A 23,853-nucleotide genomic window follows, 5' to 3' on the forward strand; every position below is an offset into this window, starting at 1 on the left:
GTGGTTAGCAAATATGGGTTGGTCTAATTGGATACCAACTCAATACTCTGTTCTATGCTCGGATCATTTCAAAGAAACTTGTATAGATAAGCGCGATAAACAATATCGGCGTCGAAGAGGTAGTATCCCTACTTTATTTAATAATAACAATGAAGAGAATACTGCTCCAAATTTTCTCAGTAACACTCAGTTACCTTTAGATAAATCAATCAGTTCGATTGATTTATCTGAAAATGAACCCATTCCAAAGAAAAGTACGTATTTTAAATTTCATACTGATTTTATTTAATAATTACAAAGGTGAATCATAATAATTGTTAGCTCTCAAACTTTTCAATTTTTGTTTCATGTTTTAGAACAGACTACTTATGACGCAATTGTACCTCAGCCTATTAATTTAAAGAATACAGGTAAGACTGCAGGAATTGTTAAAAGCTAACAATGTTAAGTATAAAAATGAAGCTTAAGTAATTAATTAACTTATATATTTTAGCTTAGACTATATCATTATCTGACAAATTAAGAGCCTTGGATCACGATCATTCTTACGTACTGTCTCCGGACGTTTTGAAACGCCATCTGAATTGTGTAATTGAAAAAAATCTGCGGCTGGCGATCAAAAATAGAAGCTTAATAAAGAGTAAGAAACGATCCGAAATCAAGGTCAGCAACTTGAAGAATGTGGTCAAAGAGTTGCAGCAGTCCAAGCAGCATTCTAATGGTTTGTATGATATAAATAGCTTTGGTGACACTGCATGTGAGTTAATTAAACGCATGAGTAAAAACATAAAAGGTCCAATAGCAAAAGATAAGTATTCACCACAATTGCGATCCTTCGCTTTAACATTACACTTTTATTCACCTCGAGCGTATGATTCCGTTCGCGAATCGTTGTCAAATGCTTTACCTCATCCCAGTCATCTTCGTTCGTGGTATAATAGCATTGATGCTGAACCCGGATTTTCAGAAGAATGTTTCCTGACCTTATCATTACAAAGCAAAGAATATAAAAAAAATAATAAGCGTCTTATTTGTGCATTGATGATTTAAATGTACGTAATCCTTGGGGCAAAGGTTTTAAAAGCCCGTTAACCAAAGGTAATGAGTCAATTTGGCACGAAAGAATAATAGCTGAACTAGACTATTTAAGCAAGCTTCAAGTGAGAAGTCCCAGTGATTCTTCGAAATTGATACTGTTACGATGTTGGCATCGTACGCCTCCGTTTGTCATCGGGACAGAACTGTCACATGACTAGTGCGACCGTTCTGTCTATAAAAGAGCGCGTTAACGTGCGACCGGAGCTTTTTCGTCGTTAGCTTTGAGTAGACAAGTAGTTCATATTCATTGCTAATTTTTGCGCAGTAAATGACCTGTTCGCTGATCCTCATTACTGCTTATTAATTTATTCTTAACTCATATTTGTTGGTAACTCGTCTAGTGTCCGCGGTAATTAGTTCAGTAAATTATCCTGTATTTATTACATCACATTTGTTTGTAATAAATAATAGCTCATATCTGTTGCTATACCGAAGGCGGTTATTTGAGTAAATTAGTAGAAAGCCCTGTACCGTTAAGTACAGTAACGTTATTGGTAACCAGTGTGTGTGTGTGCGACGTGGCATATTAGTTTATTACTAGTTCAATAAATAATTAAACTAATAACTGAAACCAGTGTTGAGTGAATTCACCTGTGCTTTCCTAAAGTCCACATTAGACAATTAAGGGTCTTCTTAGCCCATACATTGGGGATCAGTATCAAGGTCCAAAGAGAAGATTTCCAAGGGTCAACCAACGCCTGTCCAAGGACATCCAGGACAACTTCCACCTCCAAACTCAATCTTAGGCTAAGTACTAGTATTAGTCTAGAATTGTAAGGCCAGTTCGGGTTAATTAATTTATTGCTAAGGCATTATTAAATTAAATTCAAGAAGTCAGAGTTTTATTCAGAGCTAGCGGGGCAAACTTTGACCCACGAACTGCACCCTTCCATCAGTAAGTGCAGGATAACGTACCCCAGCGTTACAACTGGCGCCCAACGGGTTTTAATTAATAATTAATTAATTAAGCCAAAAATTAACACCATTTAATTGTATAAATTCAATTAATCACTGTATAGTTAAATCTTTTGGACGTAAAATCAATAAATTTCGAGTTGAGTCCACGAAATAAAAAAATAAGAACACCGGACAAAGAATTGTCGAGTATCAAGCAGGTTCAATTCGAGAAATTGTTCCCGAAAATTCCCAAGGCCTTGCCTTTTTAGGCGTTTTATCAGGAAGAAAACGCACACTACCAGTTTTTCTATATTTTTCGCTCTAAAAATATAATCTTTTTTTTCATTTTTAGTTTATTTTTTGCTTAAATTTTTTTTGTTGTTAAAAAAAAACCAGAGTTTTAGGTAATTTTTCAGTAAAAATTACAGTTTTGTTTAAAATTATCTCTAGAAATTAGAGAATCAAAAGAAAAATTACCCGGGATTAAATTCTTCTAGAAATTTCTTTTCGCCCGGGAACAAACAAAGAAAAGGTGATATAAACACGCTTCTGGTATTATCAGTAGAAAATAATTCAAGTTTAATTTCTCAAATAAGAAAAAATAAAAATTCCGTTGGAATTGAGAATTAACGTAAACCGGAAATAGATTTAAGTATAAAATTGTTAAGTGAAGTGAACAGTGCAGTGTTTAACATTGTAAATTAATTATAAGTAATTTTGTAATTTACTTAATAATAAGATTAAATTTAAGTATAAAATAGAAAAAATATTTGTTAAATTAAACAAATAATACACCGGATATAGAAAAAAATTAAGTCTTTATACAAATAAAACCAGTAAATTTTAAAGTAAAATAAGTTACAAAAGAATTTGAATAAAGATTAAAATCTAAATATAAAAACACAGAATAATAGCAGCTGCGTAAATAAAAATTCTCGTAGTAACAGGAAATAAAGACTTAAAATTTTACTAAATAAAGTAAAATTACAACTCGACTTAAAAACAAGAATATAAATACGAGACAAATACCCGAACAGCCAGGTTGACTCATTGATACGATTAACTTATTATTGTAATACAAGAATATCAACACAAAACGAATTAGGCGATAATCCGCAAACGCGGAAAAATTTTAAATTCAAATTATCTGTTTCAGAAGATCGCCTAGGAATTCATCAACCTTACTGTCGGTATAGTAGAAACTCAGTGATCAAATCATTGATTTACCGCCACCTACCAGGGTAATAAATAACCGCATTTAATAGACAAAGAAACATATAAAAAAGTTGTTGACAGATATTTTATTACGCATCACAAGTCACAACGTTTTAAAGAAAAAATCTTTTTTGCTCTTCAGTAAATAAATAAAATAAAAGCAGTTTATTAAAAAAGTTATCAATAAACGCTTAATATATTACAAAGTAGTAAAATACATTTAATATGAGTAATAAACGTACATAGAATCGTAAATTAAAATATATTACGATATATAAAATTCAGGTTATCCACGTGCTTGAATATTAAAAGGTATTGATTTTAATTATTTTTATTTAAAATTTAACAGTAAAATAAATAGAAAAATATAAATTAAAATTTATATTGTACCAGTAGTTATTATTTTCATTTTTTTTTGCATATAAAATAATTTTTAATCCACATACGTGATCGCGAATAATAATACAGAATTATTGTAAGTCAACAGGTTTATTTCAACGGAGATTTTGGTCAGCGCGCAACGAGGAAACGTTGTTGAAACGTTATCTATTATTTAATTGATTTTTGTGTTTATTTTTCTTTTCGTTTTATTTTTTTTTTTTCATTTTTATTTCGCGTCGGAATTTAAATTTCTGTTTATTCAAAATGGTTAAGACACGGAAATATACAAAAGAACTTCAAGCAGAAATGAGATCGATGGTGAACCAATCGATGGCAGAAATAAAGAAGGAAGTGAAAGATACAATCCATCATCACTTAAACACAACAGTAAATCACGACAACCAGAATCAAAAACCAGACAGGACGGACAAGTTCGACCAAATAGACGAACAGACGTCAGAACCACAAGAAATAAATCGACCGAAAAAAATACCAGTAATTACGGAAGACAGAATATTGACAAAACCCCTGACATTCATAAGACATGGTGAATGGATGTCAGCAGACCAATATAATTTCAATAAATCGCCCGAAGATGACGAAGAATTAGAGACCGAAGAAATAATCACGCAGTCCCAAAAACAGCACAACAAACTTTGAATGTAACAACTCTAACACAAGAGGAAAGAGTATGGGGTTTAGACAAAGTCAAAAGGGACATATTCATGTCAAATATCAAACAAACGGAAGAATTGCAAGTACACAATGCAATTTGGTGCAAAATGATGGCTGACATAATTAATTGGACAATAAGAAGAGTAAAGGCAGAAAAAAACTTGACAGCTCGTATCGAGATAATCGAATCTATGCCAAAAATTACCAGCCGCAAACACGTAGAACAGCTAGAACGAGAACTAGGTATAAAAAAAGGAGATGTTGGATATTGGGAAAACTCTATAATAAATTATATAGTAAAGGATGTACAACTATGGAACAACACCGAAGATCTGGAGGGAATTCAAAACTCAACGCAAATATACCAGAAAACGCAACAAGAGATGGGATCACGTGAGAAGGGAAACGTGCCCATGAATAATCACAACAAATATTCATTGCAGTACACGCAACCTCACATGTATGCGCACAACGGACCAAATATACAAAACACGTACAGGCCAGACCAGAGAACCCAATATCAAGGTCACCAGGGATTTAATACAGTAAATACTACGTATAATACGCGTGAAGATAATATGAAAAAACGAGCAGATAAAATAAAATCAATGGAAATATTGATAAGAAGTAATAACCTCAAGTATACAGCAGATTCACATCCTAAACAGTGGCTGCAAGCGTTCACTGAAACCTGCAGTGAACAGGAAATGGAATTCGAAGAAAGAATCGATCTGTTGAAAATAGCGATAGCCAGTCAAAAAGAATGGTTTAAACAAAATGTTAACACATGGACGAACTGGGAAGATGTAAAAAAATCATTTAATGTGGCATTCTGCAAAACGACACTAGACACGGAAGTACTTCAGGAAATATTCAGCATATACCAGAAGAAAAATGAAAATACACAGGAATTTGTGAGACACATGAGAAGCAAATTCGCTGAGCTAGAAGATCCAATGACAACAGCAAAACAATTGAAAATAATAAAACCAAAGCTGAACATAGAAATTCAGAGAGAATTGAATTCAATGCAAAAGGCAACAACATATAAACAATTCGCTGAATTAATATCGATCGCAGAAAGCAGGGTAGCGGATATCCGTAGAGTAAAAGAGGCCAGAAAAACACCAGTACGTCGGCTACAAACAGCAAGAGATTCAGTGAATGAATCTACAGAGTCAAGTTCCGAAGAAGAGGAGACAACGATATGCAGGGTAAAAAGAAAAAGCAGGAGAACTGCTGTAAATAAAATTAAATCAATAAATTATAAAAAAGACGATGATAAAAAAATCAACGTCGTCTTCGAGAGGAAAAACCAGCACAACTACAGAGAAAGATCAAGATCAGGTGATCGCAACAATAGATCTGGGTCCAACACTTTAAGAGGCACGAGTAAATCAGTAGGAGGCACCTACACGTGCTTGAATTGTGGAATGAAAGGTGGACATAAAACCAGGGATTGCGAAGAGGACAGAGTTGATGTTTGTGTGCGATGTTTCACCGTGGGAGCAACAGCAAAACAGTGTAGCTGTAGAAAAAACTGAGCGAGTGCGATATACGCAGTGTCCCGTACTCGCGACAACGTTAGCAGACTGCGCTTCGGAGCAGGAGGGGGGAGGCCACCCATCCCGCCAGCCCATGGAGATAGAAAGTGACTAGATATCAGACGACCATCAGTCAACGGCCGAGTCAGATCAAAGTGACAACGGTGAATTAAATAAAACCGGGTCTGATATAAACAATAATTATAAAATTAATAATGGTATCCAAAGTAGTGTCGTGATGGGTAATTGCATAGCTAAATGCTGCGGCGCAGACTACTACGTGCCGTCTCCTACAAAGGAAAAAACACCTGCAGTACCTAAACCAGCGATCCGACAATTGATTACTGTATCTGAGGGAGCTAATGTAAATCAAAGAGTACAATTAAGCGTAAGTAAACATTTTACGTGTGTTGTAAAAATAAATAAAATAGCATGTACAGCATTGTTCGACTCAGGTGCAGGTAGAAATTTCATGACACAGGATATAGCCAGTAAAATCCCGATTAATATAATAAAAATAAAATTCAATACCGCTAAAAACTCATTTATTTTAGCAGATAATTCAGCAATACAAAGTCTTAGGAGAATATTTGTTGCGTTCGAGATTGAAGAAACCGAGGTACACGCATGGTTTGAAGTATTCGACCAGATGCCCGATGATATCATCCTGGGGATGAGATTCATGATGGATAATGGGATACAACTACGTGCCGATAACATGACGTGGACATGGAAACACGACGATCATCCAAAGGTTTGTGAACCAGTACAACCAGGTAACAAAATCAGATCAATTCACTTGAACGTAGACGAACAAGATAAATTAACTAAATTTCTAGACCAGGAATTTGTATTAATGGACAAAGCTGAGCTCAGTACTCTGAAAGGAGTCGAGTATGAAATTGAATTAAATACATATACACCAATACGCGTCAAGCCATACAGGAGGTCACCGAAGGTAACAGAAGCATTGCACAAAATCATTGAGCAACTACTTGACCAGAAAATTATACAGGCAAGTACCAGTGAATGGAGCTTCCAGCCGGTGATGGTTAAAAAGAAATTACTACCAGGGCAAAGCGCGGACGACATCAAGACATGGAGAATGTGCATCGACTATCGACCGCTAAATAAAATAATGAAAATGGTCAACTATCCAATGAGGCGCATCGATACGTCCTTGGAAGTCATCAGAGAAGGTGCTTATAGAAGTATCATTGACTGTACAAATGCATATTATCAGATTCCGATAAAACCAGAACACCGTAAGTACACGGCGTTTGCTGTCGAAGGAATGGGGTCATTCGAGTTTGTAAGAATGCCTTTCGGTCTATCAACTGCACCAGGAACATTTCAGCGCAATATGGACCTGATAATTCAAACAATGAAACAGACATTACGCCAGCTTGAACTACCAGCCCATTGGATTAATTTTATCCATCCATACATGGACGATTGGGTAGTAGCAACACCAACGTTTGAAATTCATCTACAAGTCCTGGAGATCTTATTCAAAGTCTTCAGAGAGGTAGGATTATTAATCAAAAGAGAAAAATGTTGTTTTTGTGTTGCAGAAATGAAATATCTGGGATTCATCATTAAGGGTAATGAATTACATCCAGATCCCAGTAAGCTGAGCGCCATAAGAGACTACCCAGAACCAGTAAATAAAAAACAGCTGAGACGGTTCTTGGGGATAGTAAATTGGTATCGTCGACATATGAAAATGGTCGCAAAAATCCAAGATCCACTCACATCCATTACCAGTGAGAAAGCAACATGGGAATGGGGGCCTAAGCAACAGCAGGCCTTTATTTGCATGAAGAAATTACTCTTGGATGCACCAGCATTAACGGTACCTGATTATAATTTACCTTTCATACTTTACACAGATGCCTGTAATACCGGTATTGGTGCCGTATTAACACAAAAGGGCCAAGACCGAGAATATCACATCACTGCTATCAGTCGATCCTTGAACAAGCATGAGAGAAATAACACCACGACAGAAAAGGAGTGCCTGGCAGTCATTTGGTCGTACCAAAAACTGAGAGGCTTCTACGAAGAATATCCAGTGACAGTCGTCACCGACCATGAGAGTCTGAAATGGCTTCAGAACGTCAAGAAACCGAGAGGAAGATTAGCAAGGTGGGTAGCAGAATATTCTCTGTGGACAATAACAATAGTTCACAGACCAGGCATTTGCAACGAAGCGGCTGACGCTCTCTCCCGAGCTTACGAGGGCATTGAACCTGAGGCTGAGAGGGTCAATCGAGTAAAAGACATAGTACAACAGTGGTACGACAGAAAAGTTAACGAGGTCAAGGCTACTCCAACACGCTTTCCTCAATGGAAATTCCTCGATAATGACCTATATTATTATCGACCACGGCATCCAACGCAGTTATTTGACGATGCGCCGGAGCATTGGAAACTAGTTGTCAAACCAGAACAGCGCAAGTCAGTTATCAGCAAGGCGCATGACGAAACAGTATCCGGACATGGTGGAATAACCAAGACGTATCACCACGTGGCCAGTCATCATTATTGGCCTAATATGTACTTCGATGTAACCAGATATGTGAGCCAGTGTACTGTTTGTAAATTACAAAAACCAGATACTAATCCACCACAAGTGATACCAGGGCACAGACCAATCACTGAACTGTGGGAAAGTGTATCAGTTGATACAGTGGAACCACTGCCTAAGTCGCAGCATCAAAAGACACATCTGATCGTGTTATGCGATATGTACTCACGGTATCTGGAAGTCCAGCCAATATCAGAACCAACCGGTAGTAAAATAATATTCTTTTTACGCTCAGTGTTCAATCGTTGGGGTTATCCACGAGTCGTTGTAACTGACAACGGGACTGAGTTCGTCAATAAGGTTGTTTCTGAATATTTACAGACTAATAATATAGTACATGAACTGACACCAACCTATCATCCACAGTCTAACCCTGTGGAGCGAATAAACAGAAATTTAAAATCTTTAATTCGAACTTTTCTTACAGATAAACATTCCAGATGGGACCAAAATCTCCCAGAACTTGTTTATGCTTATAATACTTCTGTTCACAGCTCGCTGACAGTAAGCCCAGCTTACTTAAATTTCGGCCGTGATCCTCGGTATTTAGACCTTCACCGCGGGGAAAAAGTTCTGACAGAATTAAACAAACCGGACCATAGAACTACGGTATTATCTTTAATCGATGAGCTAAGACACTACATCGAGTCGTTCATGATCAAAGCTCAAAACAGACAAGATGAGAAGGTACCAGATCCTAACATTAATATTGTTATTGGTGCCGAGGTATTTATTAAAAATAAACAATTGAGTAAAAAGGTTGATGGATTCGCAGGTAAGCTTGCGCCTCCTCGTAAAGGGCCATTATATGTACATAGTTTTTATTCAAACAGTTTAGTAAATGTCTGTGATAAAGATAATAATATTATTGGTAAATTTAGTATTAATGATTTGAAAATACCGCGCAGATCAAACCGTAAAGTACCTAAAGTCGAACAATGAGTCGGTTAGGTCTTATTGAAATAAAATTGTAATCTCTAAAATAAGCTAATACTAGTACATTGCACAGTCTAATGATAGTTCTTTCACAGGATGGAAGAACTTGGGAGATTCTTGTACAGCAAAGAGACGTCAAAAGAAAAGAAAGCAGATCAACAACTACTGAGGACCTGTAGATTCCACGGGAGAGTTGGGGATCAGAATTCCTACTGGGCCAATCCCGTATTCGCTACACCAGCAGCATATCTCAATTTTGATATCCCAGTGACGACCGAAATTACACTAGCGGCCGGCTTTCACCGACGATTGTCTAATGTATTAGTATATCACGAGAAAAACTCAGTGCTAGCTATGCCTGAGAAACCAGAAATATCTGCAGTACAAACACCAGATATTCCCATTCCATCAATGAAGGTAAAATGCCAAATGATAATTGGGCGAGACCTCAAGTTTGTGGACTCCAACCTGAATAACATGCTTTCCCAAGTTGAATGGTGAGAGCTGGTAAAGAAAATCACCGAGTCAACGGCATCAAAGTCTACCAGGACTATTGCAACCCAGACCATCGAAACCAGGTTGGCTCCGGTACCAGAACCAGGTTGCATCAAATGTAAAGAAAAAGGGCACACCCATGACAAGTGCCAGAATGAACTCAGGGGTGAGTGCTATTGTACCAACTGCCGAAGACTAGGGCACACCAATAACACGTGCCCGTACCAGCATTGGAACACCGATGGCTACAGAAAGATGAGAGGCTACTGTCGCCATTGTTCTACACAAGATCCGTTCATGAACGACTCGTGCCAAACATGCCGAACCAGAGTCGAAATGACACAAGCTGCACGAGGGGCATATCAGATTTTACCGCCCTAAAGACATTTCCCGGACGTGACCTGATGTACGTGTGATAAGTGACAGTGTTATCAAGATTGCTCAAGAAACCAGTATTACATAAAGACAATAGTATTTATATTATAAACCGGTTTTTAGTTTATTATTTTTCTTTGACTTTTTATTTTTTACTGTCAAACACATAGTACATTCGAAATACTTATTTATGACTAGAGTAATTAATTACAGAAAAATTGCTCAGATTTATTAATGCATGTAAATCATGCCAATTTATTTATTATTTATGTGTTGTTCTAAAAGAACACACCAGTATTAGCACAGTAGTGTTCTATTCAGTTTTTTTGTTTGTATTCTTTATTATTTATTTTTTGTTTCTACGCACCAAAGTAGTGAATAGAAAAGGACATTGATGAGTCTAGTACTGATTAAATGTGATAATATTTATAATAATCATAAAATGTATAACAGTGCTTATATTTTGCTTAAAAAGTTTATAAATGCTTGTTAATTAAAGATAATTATATTTTGATATTGAAGAGGTACTCGCCAGAGTTATTGTAAGGCCAGTATCTCTTGCCACAGTATGAATGAAATAATGTTGTAATGAATGAATGAAAAGTTACTGTCGGCGTAAAATACTTGCGATTAACTTTAACCAGTAAATTGTCGGTTTTATCATGGACACTACCCAGGTTAAAGTTAAGGAGGGTGGTGTTACGATGTTGGCATCGTACGCCTCCGTTTGTCATCGGGACAGAACTGTCACATGACTAGTGCGACAGTTCTGTCTATAAAAGAGCGCGTTAACGTGCGACCGGAGCTTTTTCGTCGTTAGCTTTGAGTAGACAAGTAGTTCATATTCATTGCTAATTGTCGCGCAGTAAATGACCTGTTCGCTGATCGTCATTACTGCTTATTAATTTATTCTTAACTCATATTTGTTGGTAACTCGTCTAGTGTCCGCGGTAATTAGTTCAGTAAATTATCCTGTATTTATTACATCACATTTGTTTGTAATAAATAATAACTCATATCTGTTGCTCTACCGAAGGCGGTTATTTGAGTAAATTAGTAGAAAGCCCTGTACCGTTAAGTACAGTAACGTTATTGGTAACCAGTGTGTGTGTGTGCGACGTGGCATATTAGTTTATTATTAGTTCAATAAATAATTAAACTAATAACTGAAACCAGTGTTGAGTGAATTCACCTGTGCTTTCCTAAAGTCCACATTAGACAATTAAGGGTCTTCTTAGCCCATACATTAGGGATCAGTATCAAGGTTCAAGGAGAAGATTTCCCAGGGTCAACCAACGCCTGTCCAAGGACATCCAGGACAACTTCCACCTCCGAACTCAATCTTAGGCTAAGTACTAGTATTAGTTTAGAATTGTAAGGCCAGTTCGGGTTAATTAATTTATTGCTAAGGCATTATTAAATTAAATTCAAGAAGTCAGAGTTTCATTCAGAGCTAGCAGGGCAAACTTTGACCCACGAACTGCACCCTTCCATCAGTAAGTGCAGGATAACGTACCCCAGCGTTACAATACCCATCTTTTTAAGTCAAAGGAAAACTGGATTCATCGGTTTATGTACAGGCTGTATCGCTACAATGATGATGTTTGATCGATATGTTAAACCGGAAAATGGGCCATTACGCTATTTATTAACATACAAATTGAGTCAAGATCATCTGGAATTATTCTTTGCTGCAATTCGAGCAAGAAGTGGTTGGTGTCCGAACCCTACAGCAGCACAATTTATTGCGGCATACAAGCGCCTATTAGTACGCCATGAAGTAAAAGTACGCACTGGCAATGCTAGCATAATGGACAAAACCAAAATTTTAAATGTTACTTCATCTGGTCAAAAAAAAATCGCAAAATTAGATCGATATGATCCTAATATTTATAATGTCGATAATAATGTAGCTACTGAGGAAAAGTATGGCCTTAATAGTTGTGGTAATTCATCAAATATACTTTTTGACGACATTGAAGAGTTTTTAGATTTTCACTGGGCAATGCCGGGTAATAGCTTAAGCGAATTTTCTTTAAATGTTGTAGGTTACATTGCCGGTTTTATTGTGCGTAAACTAGATAAAACTGTAAATTGTTCCAAATGCTTTGAAAGCTGTAAAAAAACAAAGTATTGTAATGAAATAGTGAAATCCGACAGAGGACTAGATTTGATACAAGTAAAAACTCGCGGTGGTTTGATAATATCGTCGCAAAGTGTAATAGTTATTTGTAGTACCGCTGAAGAATTATTCCGAAGGGCGTGTAATATAAATAATGGTAAACCACCAGCAGAAGATAATTTTCCAGCTGTGCTGGCAACCGCAGTTTATAAAAAATTACTCCTGTCCAAAGAAATACTTTTCCCGGAGCTTCAACAACATTTTCGGGATTCCTTTGTCTTAGAAAATCGTACCGACCATAGTTCTATATTAATAAAATGTATTTTAAGGCATTACATCGAAATTAGAATGTACTCTCAAACCAAAAATTGCGCATTATCAATAACTGGTACTAATCTTCGTCATTTCTTAACAAGACAAATTGTTTGGGCTCACCAATGAAATCTAAGTAGTTTAAATATTTATTTATACAAACAAAGGCTATGTAGTTCAAAGTAAAAAGTCAATTGCTATACTTTTTAGTTATAAGTACTGTTAGAATTTAGTCTTTTGTTATATGGACTGTACGTAGACAATCAAATCACAAACAATTATAGCCATTTATTATATGTTAATAACTTATTACTCGTAGCGTACGCTATTTACAATATTGTTAAAAATTATATTTCTAAGCATTAAAGACTGACTATTTTCATAAAATAATAAAATTTATATTATCTCAATAAAATATTGACTGTGATAATTGTTACCAATTGTTTTCACTAAATTAATTACAGTGTAATGTTTCATAGCATTAACAATTTTTTTTTCCTTTTAATCTCAAAAGAGAAAATGTATCATCGATTAATTGTTTTAAAATTTTACTAGTTATTTATATTATTTCAGTTTCCGAATTCCGCCGTTCCGAAGGCCTCCCAATATACATTTTATCATGACACTCAACAATAAATAAGTGTAAGAGAAGCTGTAAAGATGTAATTAAACAACAACGGGTCAGAAAAATTTGTGGATTGCTACATCTCTTATCACGTTACGCAAGCAATAAAAGTAAACAATTGTATTGACATTTTATTGTATTTGCAACTGACTATCTTAATAACTATACTAATTTTCCGATTGGAAACTGAGCAAATCAACTCTGAAATTAAGTAAATTTCACTGTGCTTTTCAGTATTATTTGTTAATTCGTTAACTTTGATTAAAAGAACAAAAGATGAACTTGCACCTCTTAGTAGTTCTTTAAACAAATTGTACATTATTTTAATCTAGTGCATATATTTTTTTTAAATGGTTTGATGATTATTTTGTAAATCTTTTTTTTTTCAAAATTTTTCTAGTCGGAAATCTAGTCAGTTATTTATGTGAAAATGTTAAAACCAGACTCAGTATCATATATATATATTGTTCAGTTAAATCAGTATTTATTGTCTTCAAAATAAACTTTTACTCCGAGCGTAACTTGATAAAAATGATTAGACAAAGAATTTAATCTTGTTTAGACTTATTGTTAATAATTTTATAATGATTAATAAATGAATTGGAAGAAAATTTAAAGTTACCATCCTTTACTAATTACTACTCCCCCTAGTACAAAATTATAATTCGTATTTACAAATTAACATTTTAAGAGTTACTTTTAGGTTTCTTATAAATATTCTGAAAAAAAAAAATTGCTTTTCAACCCGGCACCGAGACACGAACCCTGGGCGATGTAACAAGAGATCTATGCTTTTATCACAGGCCTATGACTTTAATCGAAGTCATATTGGAGATTATGTCAGTTATAAGTCAGGCCTGTCTAAGATTTAATAATAGAAACTACATAAAGCTACTGATTATTTTTAATTCATCAAATAATTTTGTAAATCAACATTTACAAGTAATCTATGAAAATTTGTTACTATTTGCTAATTAAATTCATACTTTTCTTGAAGCTTTTAGAATGTACTTTGTAAGTCCAGCTTATAATTTTAAATATATTCTCATTTATTTTCTTACAATACCTTGTAAGAAACATTTTAAATATTATTCATAACTATAAATTAAAACTTATTCATAAATGATAAATATTTTTAATTTTTTAAAATATTTATTCCTGTATTGGAAAATGACTGTCAGAAACTTTAAAAATTTCTTGGCGAGCAAAGTAAGTTACCGATCATTCTGAAATTAACACCACATGCATTTACAACTACACATTCACATTTTTAAAGCGCGCAAGCGCATTGAAATAAACTTTAGTACCTCCGTCTAAATGAGGCGGCGCTGACTAACCCTTCAAAAATCTCCGTTGTTTCAAGTATAGCTCTATAAGAATCCTCTATCCAGTTACTATTCAGATCAGTGCCATTTTCCCGTGTCCCGTGCCAGCACGGGATCGGACCAATATCCACACTCATTATCAAAACCTTAGCTTAGTTACGACTACGGTTTAGTGTTTTATTAAACGTGATGGATGTATTCATGGGGAATAAGTTTTTTTGTGAAGCGTGTTCAGAGTTTACCTCGTCAGGTGATGCAAATTATAATTGCAATTTTGATGTGCTCGAGTGGTTGTCACCGTAATATTAATAATAATACCCGTATCCTTACTCTCAATAAATAAAAATTACATCTGAATATAGAGGAACGCACACAGTTATCACCACTCCAGATCTCACCGTTACGCGTATTGTCCCCCTCCTTCCGGGAGTGGGCTGCTGTGGTGACAATAACACTGCTTATCTACCGCAATTGTTTCTTATATTGGAGTACGATGAAATTTGATTTTTGGATTTCTGTGTTCTCCACTCTGGTCATAACATGATAAGCCTCAATACGCATATACATATATGCATGTATACTGTTTTAATTATTGTTTTTAAGTTCTTTGTCGTACAAATTTGCTAACCAATAAAAATATATACACGTATCTTTTATATACATAGACATACCTTCATCCGAGGGATCTCAGTATTTTTATTAGTTATTTCTACGTTCTTTTATATTTATGAATAATTTCGTCTTTATCTCATTATCATTATTATTATTAATTTTTTGTGATCTCTACTCTGGTCATAACAATCTTATCACTCTACTATCTGTACAAACGTAAACAAAGGATTTCATGGTACCTTCAATCGAAAATTGTATATATTCCTGATGATGAAATTTTAATTTGAAACAGAATTCGGAAATTATAATATGAATCTGACGATATATGAAATGCATTGATTAGTTTTATTTACTAAAATTTTTGTAGTCTAATGACAAAATTAACATAACTGAGTATAGGATGGTCGCTTTTTTATTTATTTTTGATATTTTTATAAAGAAAAATTTTATTTCACATTTAAAGATAACCCTATTAAAGAGATCCATGAGATGAGAATCTACCCTAGGTTCCTATGTGAGTTTCTATATGGTGTTTTCGGTTGAGCTCTTATAAGGTTTCCGATAGGATTATTAATCTGTTCTTTTATTTATTCACACACCATTCAACTTCAAAATGCTTGCATTTGTCAATTGCTCCTTGTCATAAAATAAGGTAACACCACCACTGGATGTGCTTACGGCGTGATCTTTCATAACTAATGACTGAATGCGTGTTATATAACAAGATGTACGGTAGTTTCAATAACAATATCACCAAAGTTTCCAATATGCCGAAAAATAAATATCCTAAAAAAATGTGAGGAAGTTATTGCTATCTAGAGAGAAAAGATTACTTACTCTCCTTCCATTCCAGAATATGATGCTGGGTCTTCGACCAAGCCGTATACGGAGATCATGCGAATAAATACTGTTGTTATTCATGGAGACCTGGGCAGTGAATGTAGTCGTCTACTTGAGAACTATGGTCTTGATACTTGAACTCTTGAACGAAACTGGAATTATTGATGCATCTGATTACTTTGACTGCCGATATCGGATACTTTATCACGAAATGGAAGTAGACTTGTCTCATCCTCCCAAAAAAATTTGGTATCGTAGACTTCGAGAAATCCGTGTTTAACATCGTATTGTCACCTCTGCGAAATTCGTTACTTGCTATATCTAGAATCTTTTTTTGAATTACCTTTTCATTGTTTTTCATGTTAAGTCACAGTTGAGGAATATTTGAATGCCTTTTTTAGCTTGCTGGCTTTATTCTTTAGAATTTTATTCCAGCCAGTCACTATCACCATCGTGATTACAGTGTTACTAAGGTTATCATTTATGATATTTAGAACCACACTCTCAATTTTTTCACTTGCAACTTCACCACGTATGTCAGTAAACACTTCTTTGCTTAGTTCTTGATCTACACTGCACAGAATTAGGTTTTTTTAATGGCTCTATGTTCTCTCCTTATCTAATTTCTCTCTAACGTAGTTATTCTTGCCTTGAGAATTTTGTTTTTAAATTAATATTATGTAACATGGTAAAAAAACTCAGTTTTTAGAGTTATTAGGTCATGCATAGTAGTTTTATAAATAATTTGACTGAAATAGTACATAGTGAGAAAATTATGGTATGGTGATCACTAACAATGATAGCATAAGAAATATTGCTTGTGCTTTAGGTATAAACATTGGAGCCCACTCGTCCACTGCAATATTCGAAATAATAATATCCATTTAACCTGACATTTCAATTTTTTAATTCATTTCATATCTTTCAATTTATTTCATTTCTACTATCTTGTGGTAATGATTAAACGTTCGTTTAATCCGAACTTTTTGAAATTAGTGGCTCGGTTTGCACTTGGAATTAGTGAATATTCTTATTTTTACTAATTCTATATAATTATTCTCACTTATTTTCACTAATTCATGATTAGAGAGTATGAATCAAGAAAACATTTATTAGGTCAAATGCACATTTATTTAATTTAAGAATAGCTATTTAATTAGAAATGATAATTTATTTCATTCAGGAAAATATATTATTCTCACTAAAATAATGACATATTTACTTGAATCGAGTAATATTTACTTACAACTCCGGAATTATTTTTCTCAACATATATATATTGTAACGAATGTGAAACTGATCTTTTAAATATTTGAATAGCTAGAAAACAAATGCCTTCTTCTCTTGTTTTATAGATACGTGACAAAAGTCACTCAGTCTTATATTGACAACTAAACAGCAAACATTGTATCTCAATAAACTATATTGCTCTCTCTTGCTTTCTTTACTGCTGTTAATTGTGGTGTTGTTATTTATAATTTAAGTGTGTTATCATTGTAGTGTATAAGTGATATTAATTTAAGATACCGATCACTACAATTTGGTGTCAGAAGTGCGCGTAACCTTCGTGTGTATTTACAAATATAAAATAAAAATAGCTGTCAAAATATTGCGACGCGACGGGAAAGACAAAGATTTGAAACGATCGTGTTTTCGATATTAAAAAAAAAAAAAAAAAAAAAACGTAAATTCAGTGATCAATTAAACGAGTTTAGTGAAAAAATATTATTTTTATTTTATGATAAAGTGCGTGTGTGAATTTAAATAAATTTAGTGATAAATCAAATAAGTTTTGTGAATATTGAAGGGCGTGTAGTAATTTAAGTAAATTCGGTGATGAATTAAATAAGTTTTGCCAATATTTTTTTTACAATATTAAAGTGCGTGTAAGTGAGTGAAGTGACATATTAAAAAAAAAAATAATAATAAATAAATAATTATGCCACGACGGACAAGGCAAACAATTGCCGATGATGTTTCGGACATCATCGAAGACGCTCGGGACAATAGACTGAGAAACGAGCTTGATAACAAACTAGAGGAGTTCCGCGAGCACATTACATGCTATTTGGAGAAGAAGAGTGAAGAAGATGAGAAAAAGAGAGAAGAGGATGAAAAGAGGTTCGACAGCCTGGAATCCAAATTCTCCAGGATGGAAGGATTTCTCAGCAGAATTGCAGATAAATTAGAAGACACATCAAAAAGGAACAAATCCGGTGATGTACCCCTTACTAATAATAATAATAATAATAGTAGTCGCGACACAACATTTGATGCGGTTCCTCCTCGGAACATTAATGTTGACGCGGAAATTCATGTTGACGCGGAAATAAATAAAAACTTAGAATATAAATCGGGCGAAAAATTTGATAAAAACAAACCGAAAATAATCGCGACATCAAACCCATCATTTGTTTTTAAACCGATTGACTCAATTAAACCAAACACATTTGATGCTTCTGTGTCTGCTGATAGATATTTAAAACATTTTGAAATCGTTTCAAATCATAACGGATGGACAGAACAAATTAAAGCGTCATACTTAGGAGCTTCATTGAGAGGAAAAGCTCAAACAATTTTAGACAAATTATCGTCAGATGAATTAAAAAATTACGACAAAATTAAAGAAATTTTAATATCGCGATTCGGAGAAAGAAAATTTTCTTATGTTTATTTAAATGAATTACAAAATAAAAAACAAAAATTTAACGAGTCTCTTGACAGCTTTGCTGAAACAATAGACAAACTCTCTCGTCTCGCATATCCCGATCTAACGGATGATATGATTGAACGTCAATCTTCTCAACAATTTATTAGTGGGTTACTAGACAAAAAAAATACGATATTCTTTAAGATCCGAAAAAATTTTTACATTAAATAAAGCTTTAGAAAGAGCTTTAGAATTAGAATCAATTTCAAAATTAGTTGACAGTGAGGAAAGAAATAAAATTCACCCAGATAATAATTTGAAACAATTAGATAATTATAAAACTAATTTAAAAAGAAAGCTAGAATTTGATAATAGTGATCGTAAATGTTGGAATTGTAATAAACAAGGTCATTTCATGAGGGATTGTAGAAATCCACAAATAAATAATCAACACAATTCGCAACAAAATAAGAAACCTCGATATAACCAAAATAATTAAAAATTTATTTACTTCAATGCGATTGGGAGGGTCCTTATGAAATTGAAAATAGGCTAAATAACGTAGTTTATAGAATCAGAAAAATCCCCAAAGGAAAATATAAAATCGTGCATATAAACCGTCTTGCACCGTACTGTGATCAATAAGAAGAAATAAAGAGAAGTCCGGCTGGGGCCCTGAACGATCTCAGTGTAGACGTTGTAAAGGGTTCCCGGGATTCTGTAGTCAGTTAGTAAGTCTAGGATATCTTGCAAACTGATAGAATTGAAGATGTCTGAACGACTGCTAAAGACTGGTATAGTCCTTAGGAGAAATCTGGCAGTGGACCCTGAATGGCCACACTGTAGACGTTGCTGAAGAGTTCCCGAGATTCTGAAAGAAGTCTGGCTGAGGACTCTGAACGATCTCGGTGGTAACGTTATTCGAGGGATTCCCGGGATTCTATAAGGACTGGAAATGTTCTGGGTTTGAGTATATTAGCTGAAGGGAAGTCTGGCTGTGGGCCCTGAACGATTAATCGTTGCGGGGTTCCCGGGATTCCTCAGTCATTGATCGGAGACTGGATATTTCTTTTGATCTAAGTGAGCTCAACGAGGATCAAAAGTTTGATTCTGAGGACTTATCAATGGCTAAGAGCAACCTGACTGGAGCTTTGGGATCCATCCGGAGTTGACACAGTCGACATTTCTCTTTTGTTGATGGCCACGACTTCTGAGAGATAGGTGGATGCCCTGGAGAGTTTCCGAGGAGCTTTTAGGGAGAAAAATAAAATTCGTTGCAACGTGTGTTATTCAGAATCATTGGTATGTTAGCTCGAGATAACATATCGGAGAATGATCTGGATGAATCGAACGGCAGAACATTGAGCATATAAGATCGAAATTATTGAATTGATCACGATAATGAAAGTTTATAATTAAAAATTGATAAATAATAGGATGTAACGATGAAATATGTTTAGCTATAAAATTTAATAAAAAGTTGGAGATACTCGTTTTGTTTGTTTATTATGTGCAGATAATATTTCCAATTTCATTGGGGAAGGAGAGAAGGAGTCCATTCCTAGTCCTTCAAGGAGGAAAGGAAGGAGTTCCTGTTCCCATCCCGTACCTGATCCCATTCCCATTGAAGGTCCATTCAATCAAGAGGAGGGTTACATTTTTAATTTTATTTATTTTGATTCGTTAAATAGATAAATAGAGTCACGTACACTGATTAACTTCTTAGCAGAATATTTTATTTTTTTATTATTATCAATTCTTAGCTCAATTAATCTATAGACTATTTTTTTATTTTTTTATTATCTTTGCGTTAGCCTACAGGGTTGTTTTTGGGCTATGGTGTTTTTTTCCCTGTAGGGTGATAGATAGGGTGTGTTGGGACCATAGCGGAATCGAACGAAGATTGTAAATAGTTTTAATTTCAATTAAGTTCGATTCTTCCAACACAATTTTTATCGGGACGATAATTTATTGAGAAGGGGGTAGTGTAACGAATGTGAAACTGATCTTTTAAATATTTGAATAGCTAGAAAACAAATGCCTTCTTCTCTTGTTTTATAGATACGTGACAAAAGTCACTCAGTCTTATATTGACAACTAAACAGCAAACATTGTATCTCAATAAACTATATTGCTCTCTCTTGCTTTCTTTACTGCTGTTAATTGTGGTGTTGTTATTTATAATTTAAGTGTGTTATCATTGTAGTGTATAAGTGATATTAATTTAAGATACCGATCACTACAATATATATATATAGTGTATAAAAAATTTTATATTTGATTCAGGCGTATATAGAAGATCTACCTGAAAACAGGCGGTTGTCGCCAGAAACTCATAAAATGGCTGTAAACGTTATGGACTTAAAGTGTTCTAAGAAACATCTGCAAAATAAAATTATGCTTGAAAAAAATGTTAAAATTCGGATAAAAGATTTATCAAATATTCAAATGAAAAATAAAGATTTAGCGACTAACGACTTACACGCCGTAGAAAAAATATTAAAATCTAAGGGTAAGGTCATCATTTGTTCATATTTGTTTTTGAGGAAATGATTATGTCATAGCACATTCATATTTCCCGGGAAAAAATGATTTTGCCTAATCATATATGATTATATATGTTCATATATATGATCATATATGATTATATATAATCATATATGAAGTTATATATAATCATGCATAATTATATATGGGGTCATATATAATTATATATAATTATATATGACCCCATACATAATTAGATCTGATCATACCTGGCTGTTATAAGCCCATATATAAGTCTATATATAATCAGATCTGATTATATATAAGTCTATATATAATTAGATCTGATCAGATCTGATTATATATAAGTCTATGTATAATTAGATATGATCGTACCTGGCTGTTATGACCCCATATATAATCATACATAAGTCTATATATGATCAGATCTATTTATATATAAGTCTATATATAGTTAGATCTGATCATACCTGGCTGTTATGACCCCATATATAATCATGTACAAGTATATATATGATCAGGTCTGATCATATATGAGTCTATATATAATTAGATATAATCATACCTGGCTGTTATAACTCCATATATAACCATATATGAGTCTATATATGATCAGATCTGATCATCTATAAGTCTATATATAATCAGATATAATTATACCTAGCTGTTATAACCCCATATATGATCATATATAAGTCTATACATGATTAGATCTGATAAGACATGATTGATACAAACCCATATATAATTAGATATAGGCCTATATATAATTAGATCTGATCAGACGTGACTGATATAAACCTATATGTAGTTATATATGTCTATGATTAAATCTGAACAGATTTCATTGATATGAAACCTATAAATATTTAAATATATATATATATATATATATATATATATATATATACATATGTATATATATATATATATATATATATATATATATATATATATATATATATATATATATATGTATATATATATATATATATATATATATATGTATATATATATATATATATATATTTAAATATTTATATACATTAAATAATATGACAATTTTTTAATATCAATGTTATTAAATTTTTATTCTGTCAACTATCAATCAAACTTAAATCCCCAATACTTAAAAAATGTTCAAAGATTTCGGCAGTAATTTAAAAGTATAAAGTATCAATTTGATTATTTAAGTTAAGTAATGCCATAAACGTTTCTTAATTGTAAGTGTATAACAGACTAGAGGATCAGACTACAAACCATCGATAACCAAAGTTAAGCAGCATCGGCGTTGGACATTAATTGGATGGGTGACCTCGTAGTAAAATAATTGTCGATGGTTAATAATTTTTTTTTTTTTTTTTTTATTTAATTTTAACCGACATTGATATTGATGAAGACAATAAATCCTAATTAAACTACTTAATTAATAATTTACAGATATTCTAAATGAGATTTTAAAAATGACTATATTCGTTCATGCATGATTATATATAATCATATATGATCATGTATAAACAGATCAAGTTATGTATGATCAGACCTGGCCAATTTTTGGATCTGATCATATATAGACAATTATGCATGATCATATATGATTAGGCAAAATCATTTTTTCCCGGGTTATCATAAATAAATCACATATATCATCCAATTTACTTATTTCCCTTATTTTTCATCAATTTTATTATAGAATGTATTTTTGTTATAGGTGCTGATGTTCATATTTTTCACAAAAATAAACAGTATCAAGGAATTTACTTTTCAACTCATAGTATGAGATCTTTTTTCCGAGCGTGGCCCGAGGTCGTCTTTTTGGACGGGACTTATAAACTTTTTAACACTAATTTATCTTTGATGCTCTTGCTTGTTGAAGATTCGGACGACTTAAGCGAAATAGCTGGTGTGGCTTTATTGGCTCATGAAGATTATCTATCAATGAAATGGTTTCTTGAGACCTTTAAAAATGAAAACCGAAAAGCATGCAGTAGAATCAATTGTTTTATGACCGATAAACATCTTGTTGAACGTAAAGTTTTGAAGGAATTATTTCCTAATGCTTGAACTGAAGAATATTATGATCATTATAATAAATTATTAACAATGGCACCTAAGCAAGTTGTAGATTATTTCAACTCCAATTGGCACAATAACCGAGAAGAATGGTGTACTTACTATATGCGAGGGAACCTGGGTAACTACACAAACAATCGATTAGAATCGATTGATGGCAAAATTAAAGATATGGTAGGCCAAAATAACTATTTGAGCAATTTTATAGGAGATTTTTTTCTATGGATATCGATTGTTAATCGTGAAAATGACTTTAAAGCATCCCAAAACTTTATTAAGAAACAGCTATGTGTAAATAATTATACTGAGTGGGAACAACAGTATTCTAATTATTTAACATTAACAGCTTTCAAATCTCAGCAAAAAAATTTGCTCAGACCTAGATTATGATCCTCACAAACGAACAAAAATTTAGGGTGCAGTGTAAATTTACTTGTGACTCTAGAAGAGGGGCCTCATAGTGAAAAAATGGGTAAAATGGCAACTTTTGAACTGAATTGTATAGCAAGTTGTATATCAATTGTCGTCAAAAACGGAAAAGTCCGAAGTTGACGGACATTTGATGAAAGATTCAAGGAAA

General features: G+C 33.5%; 2 protein-coding genes across 5 annotated transcripts; both read left to right on the top strand.

Moving 5' to 3' along the window:
• Positions 1-116: 116 nt before the first annotated feature.
• Positions 117-13,330, top strand: LOC130673526 (uncharacterized). Of its 4 annotated transcripts, none has more exons than XR_008990901.1 (4): positions 117-254; positions 357-410; positions 494-721; positions 13,214-13,330. XR_008990901.1 is itself a non-coding variant. In XM_057478548.1 (2 exons), exon 1 carries the CDS (start codon positions 4,317-4,319, stop codon positions 5,808-5,810), a length of 1,494 nt encoding a protein of 497 aa, XP_057334531.1. In that variant the 5' UTR covers positions 3,606-4,316; the 3' UTR covers positions 5,811-6,198; positions 9,432-11,325. The 4 variants fall into 4 exon arrangements, 1 of the variants encoding a protein (XP_057334531.1); XR_008990900.1 differs by lacking the exon at positions 13,214-13,330 and adding an exon at positions 9,432-11,325; XR_008990902.1 differs by lacking the exons at positions 117-254; positions 357-410; positions 494-721; positions 13,214-13,330 and adding exons at positions 1,471-3,522; positions 9,432-11,325.
• Positions 13,331-14,678: 1,348 nt separating this feature from the next.
• Positions 14,679-23,628, top strand: LOC130673533 (uncharacterized). Its single transcript, XM_057478565.1, has 3 exons — positions 14,679-14,840; positions 20,979-21,204; positions 22,912-23,628. The coding sequence occupies exons 1-3, from the start codon at positions 14,784-14,786 to the stop codon at positions 23,262-23,264; spliced, it is 636 nt and encodes a 211-aa protein (XP_057334548.1). The 5' UTR covers positions 14,679-14,783; the 3' UTR covers positions 23,265-23,628.
• Positions 23,629-23,853: the final 225 nt, after the last annotated feature.

This window comes from Microplitis mediator, chromosome 8 (genome assembly GCF_029852145.1).
Source record: "Microplitis mediator isolate UGA2020A chromosome 8, iyMicMedi2.1, whole genome shotgun sequence".
Taxonomy (NCBI): domain Eukaryota; kingdom Metazoa; phylum Arthropoda; class Insecta; order Hymenoptera; family Braconidae; genus Microplitis; species Microplitis mediator.

Coding starts and splice junctions, on each gene's coding strand:
- LOC130673526 (XM_057478548.1), top strand. CDS start 4,317: ATGTCAAATATCAAACAAACGGAAGAATTGCAAGTACACAATGCAATT.
- LOC130673533 (XM_057478565.1), top strand. CDS start 14,784: ATGTATTCATGGGGAATAAGTTTTTTTGTGAAGCGTGTTCAGAGTTTA. Junction 14,841..20,978: donor TTCAGAGTTTACCTCGTCAG/GTGATGCAAATT, acceptor TATTTGATTCAG/GCGTATATAGAAGATCTACC. Junction 21,205..22,911: donor AAAAATATTAAAATCTAAGG/GTAAGGTCATCA, acceptor TTTTTGTTATAG/GTGCTGATGTTCATATTTTT.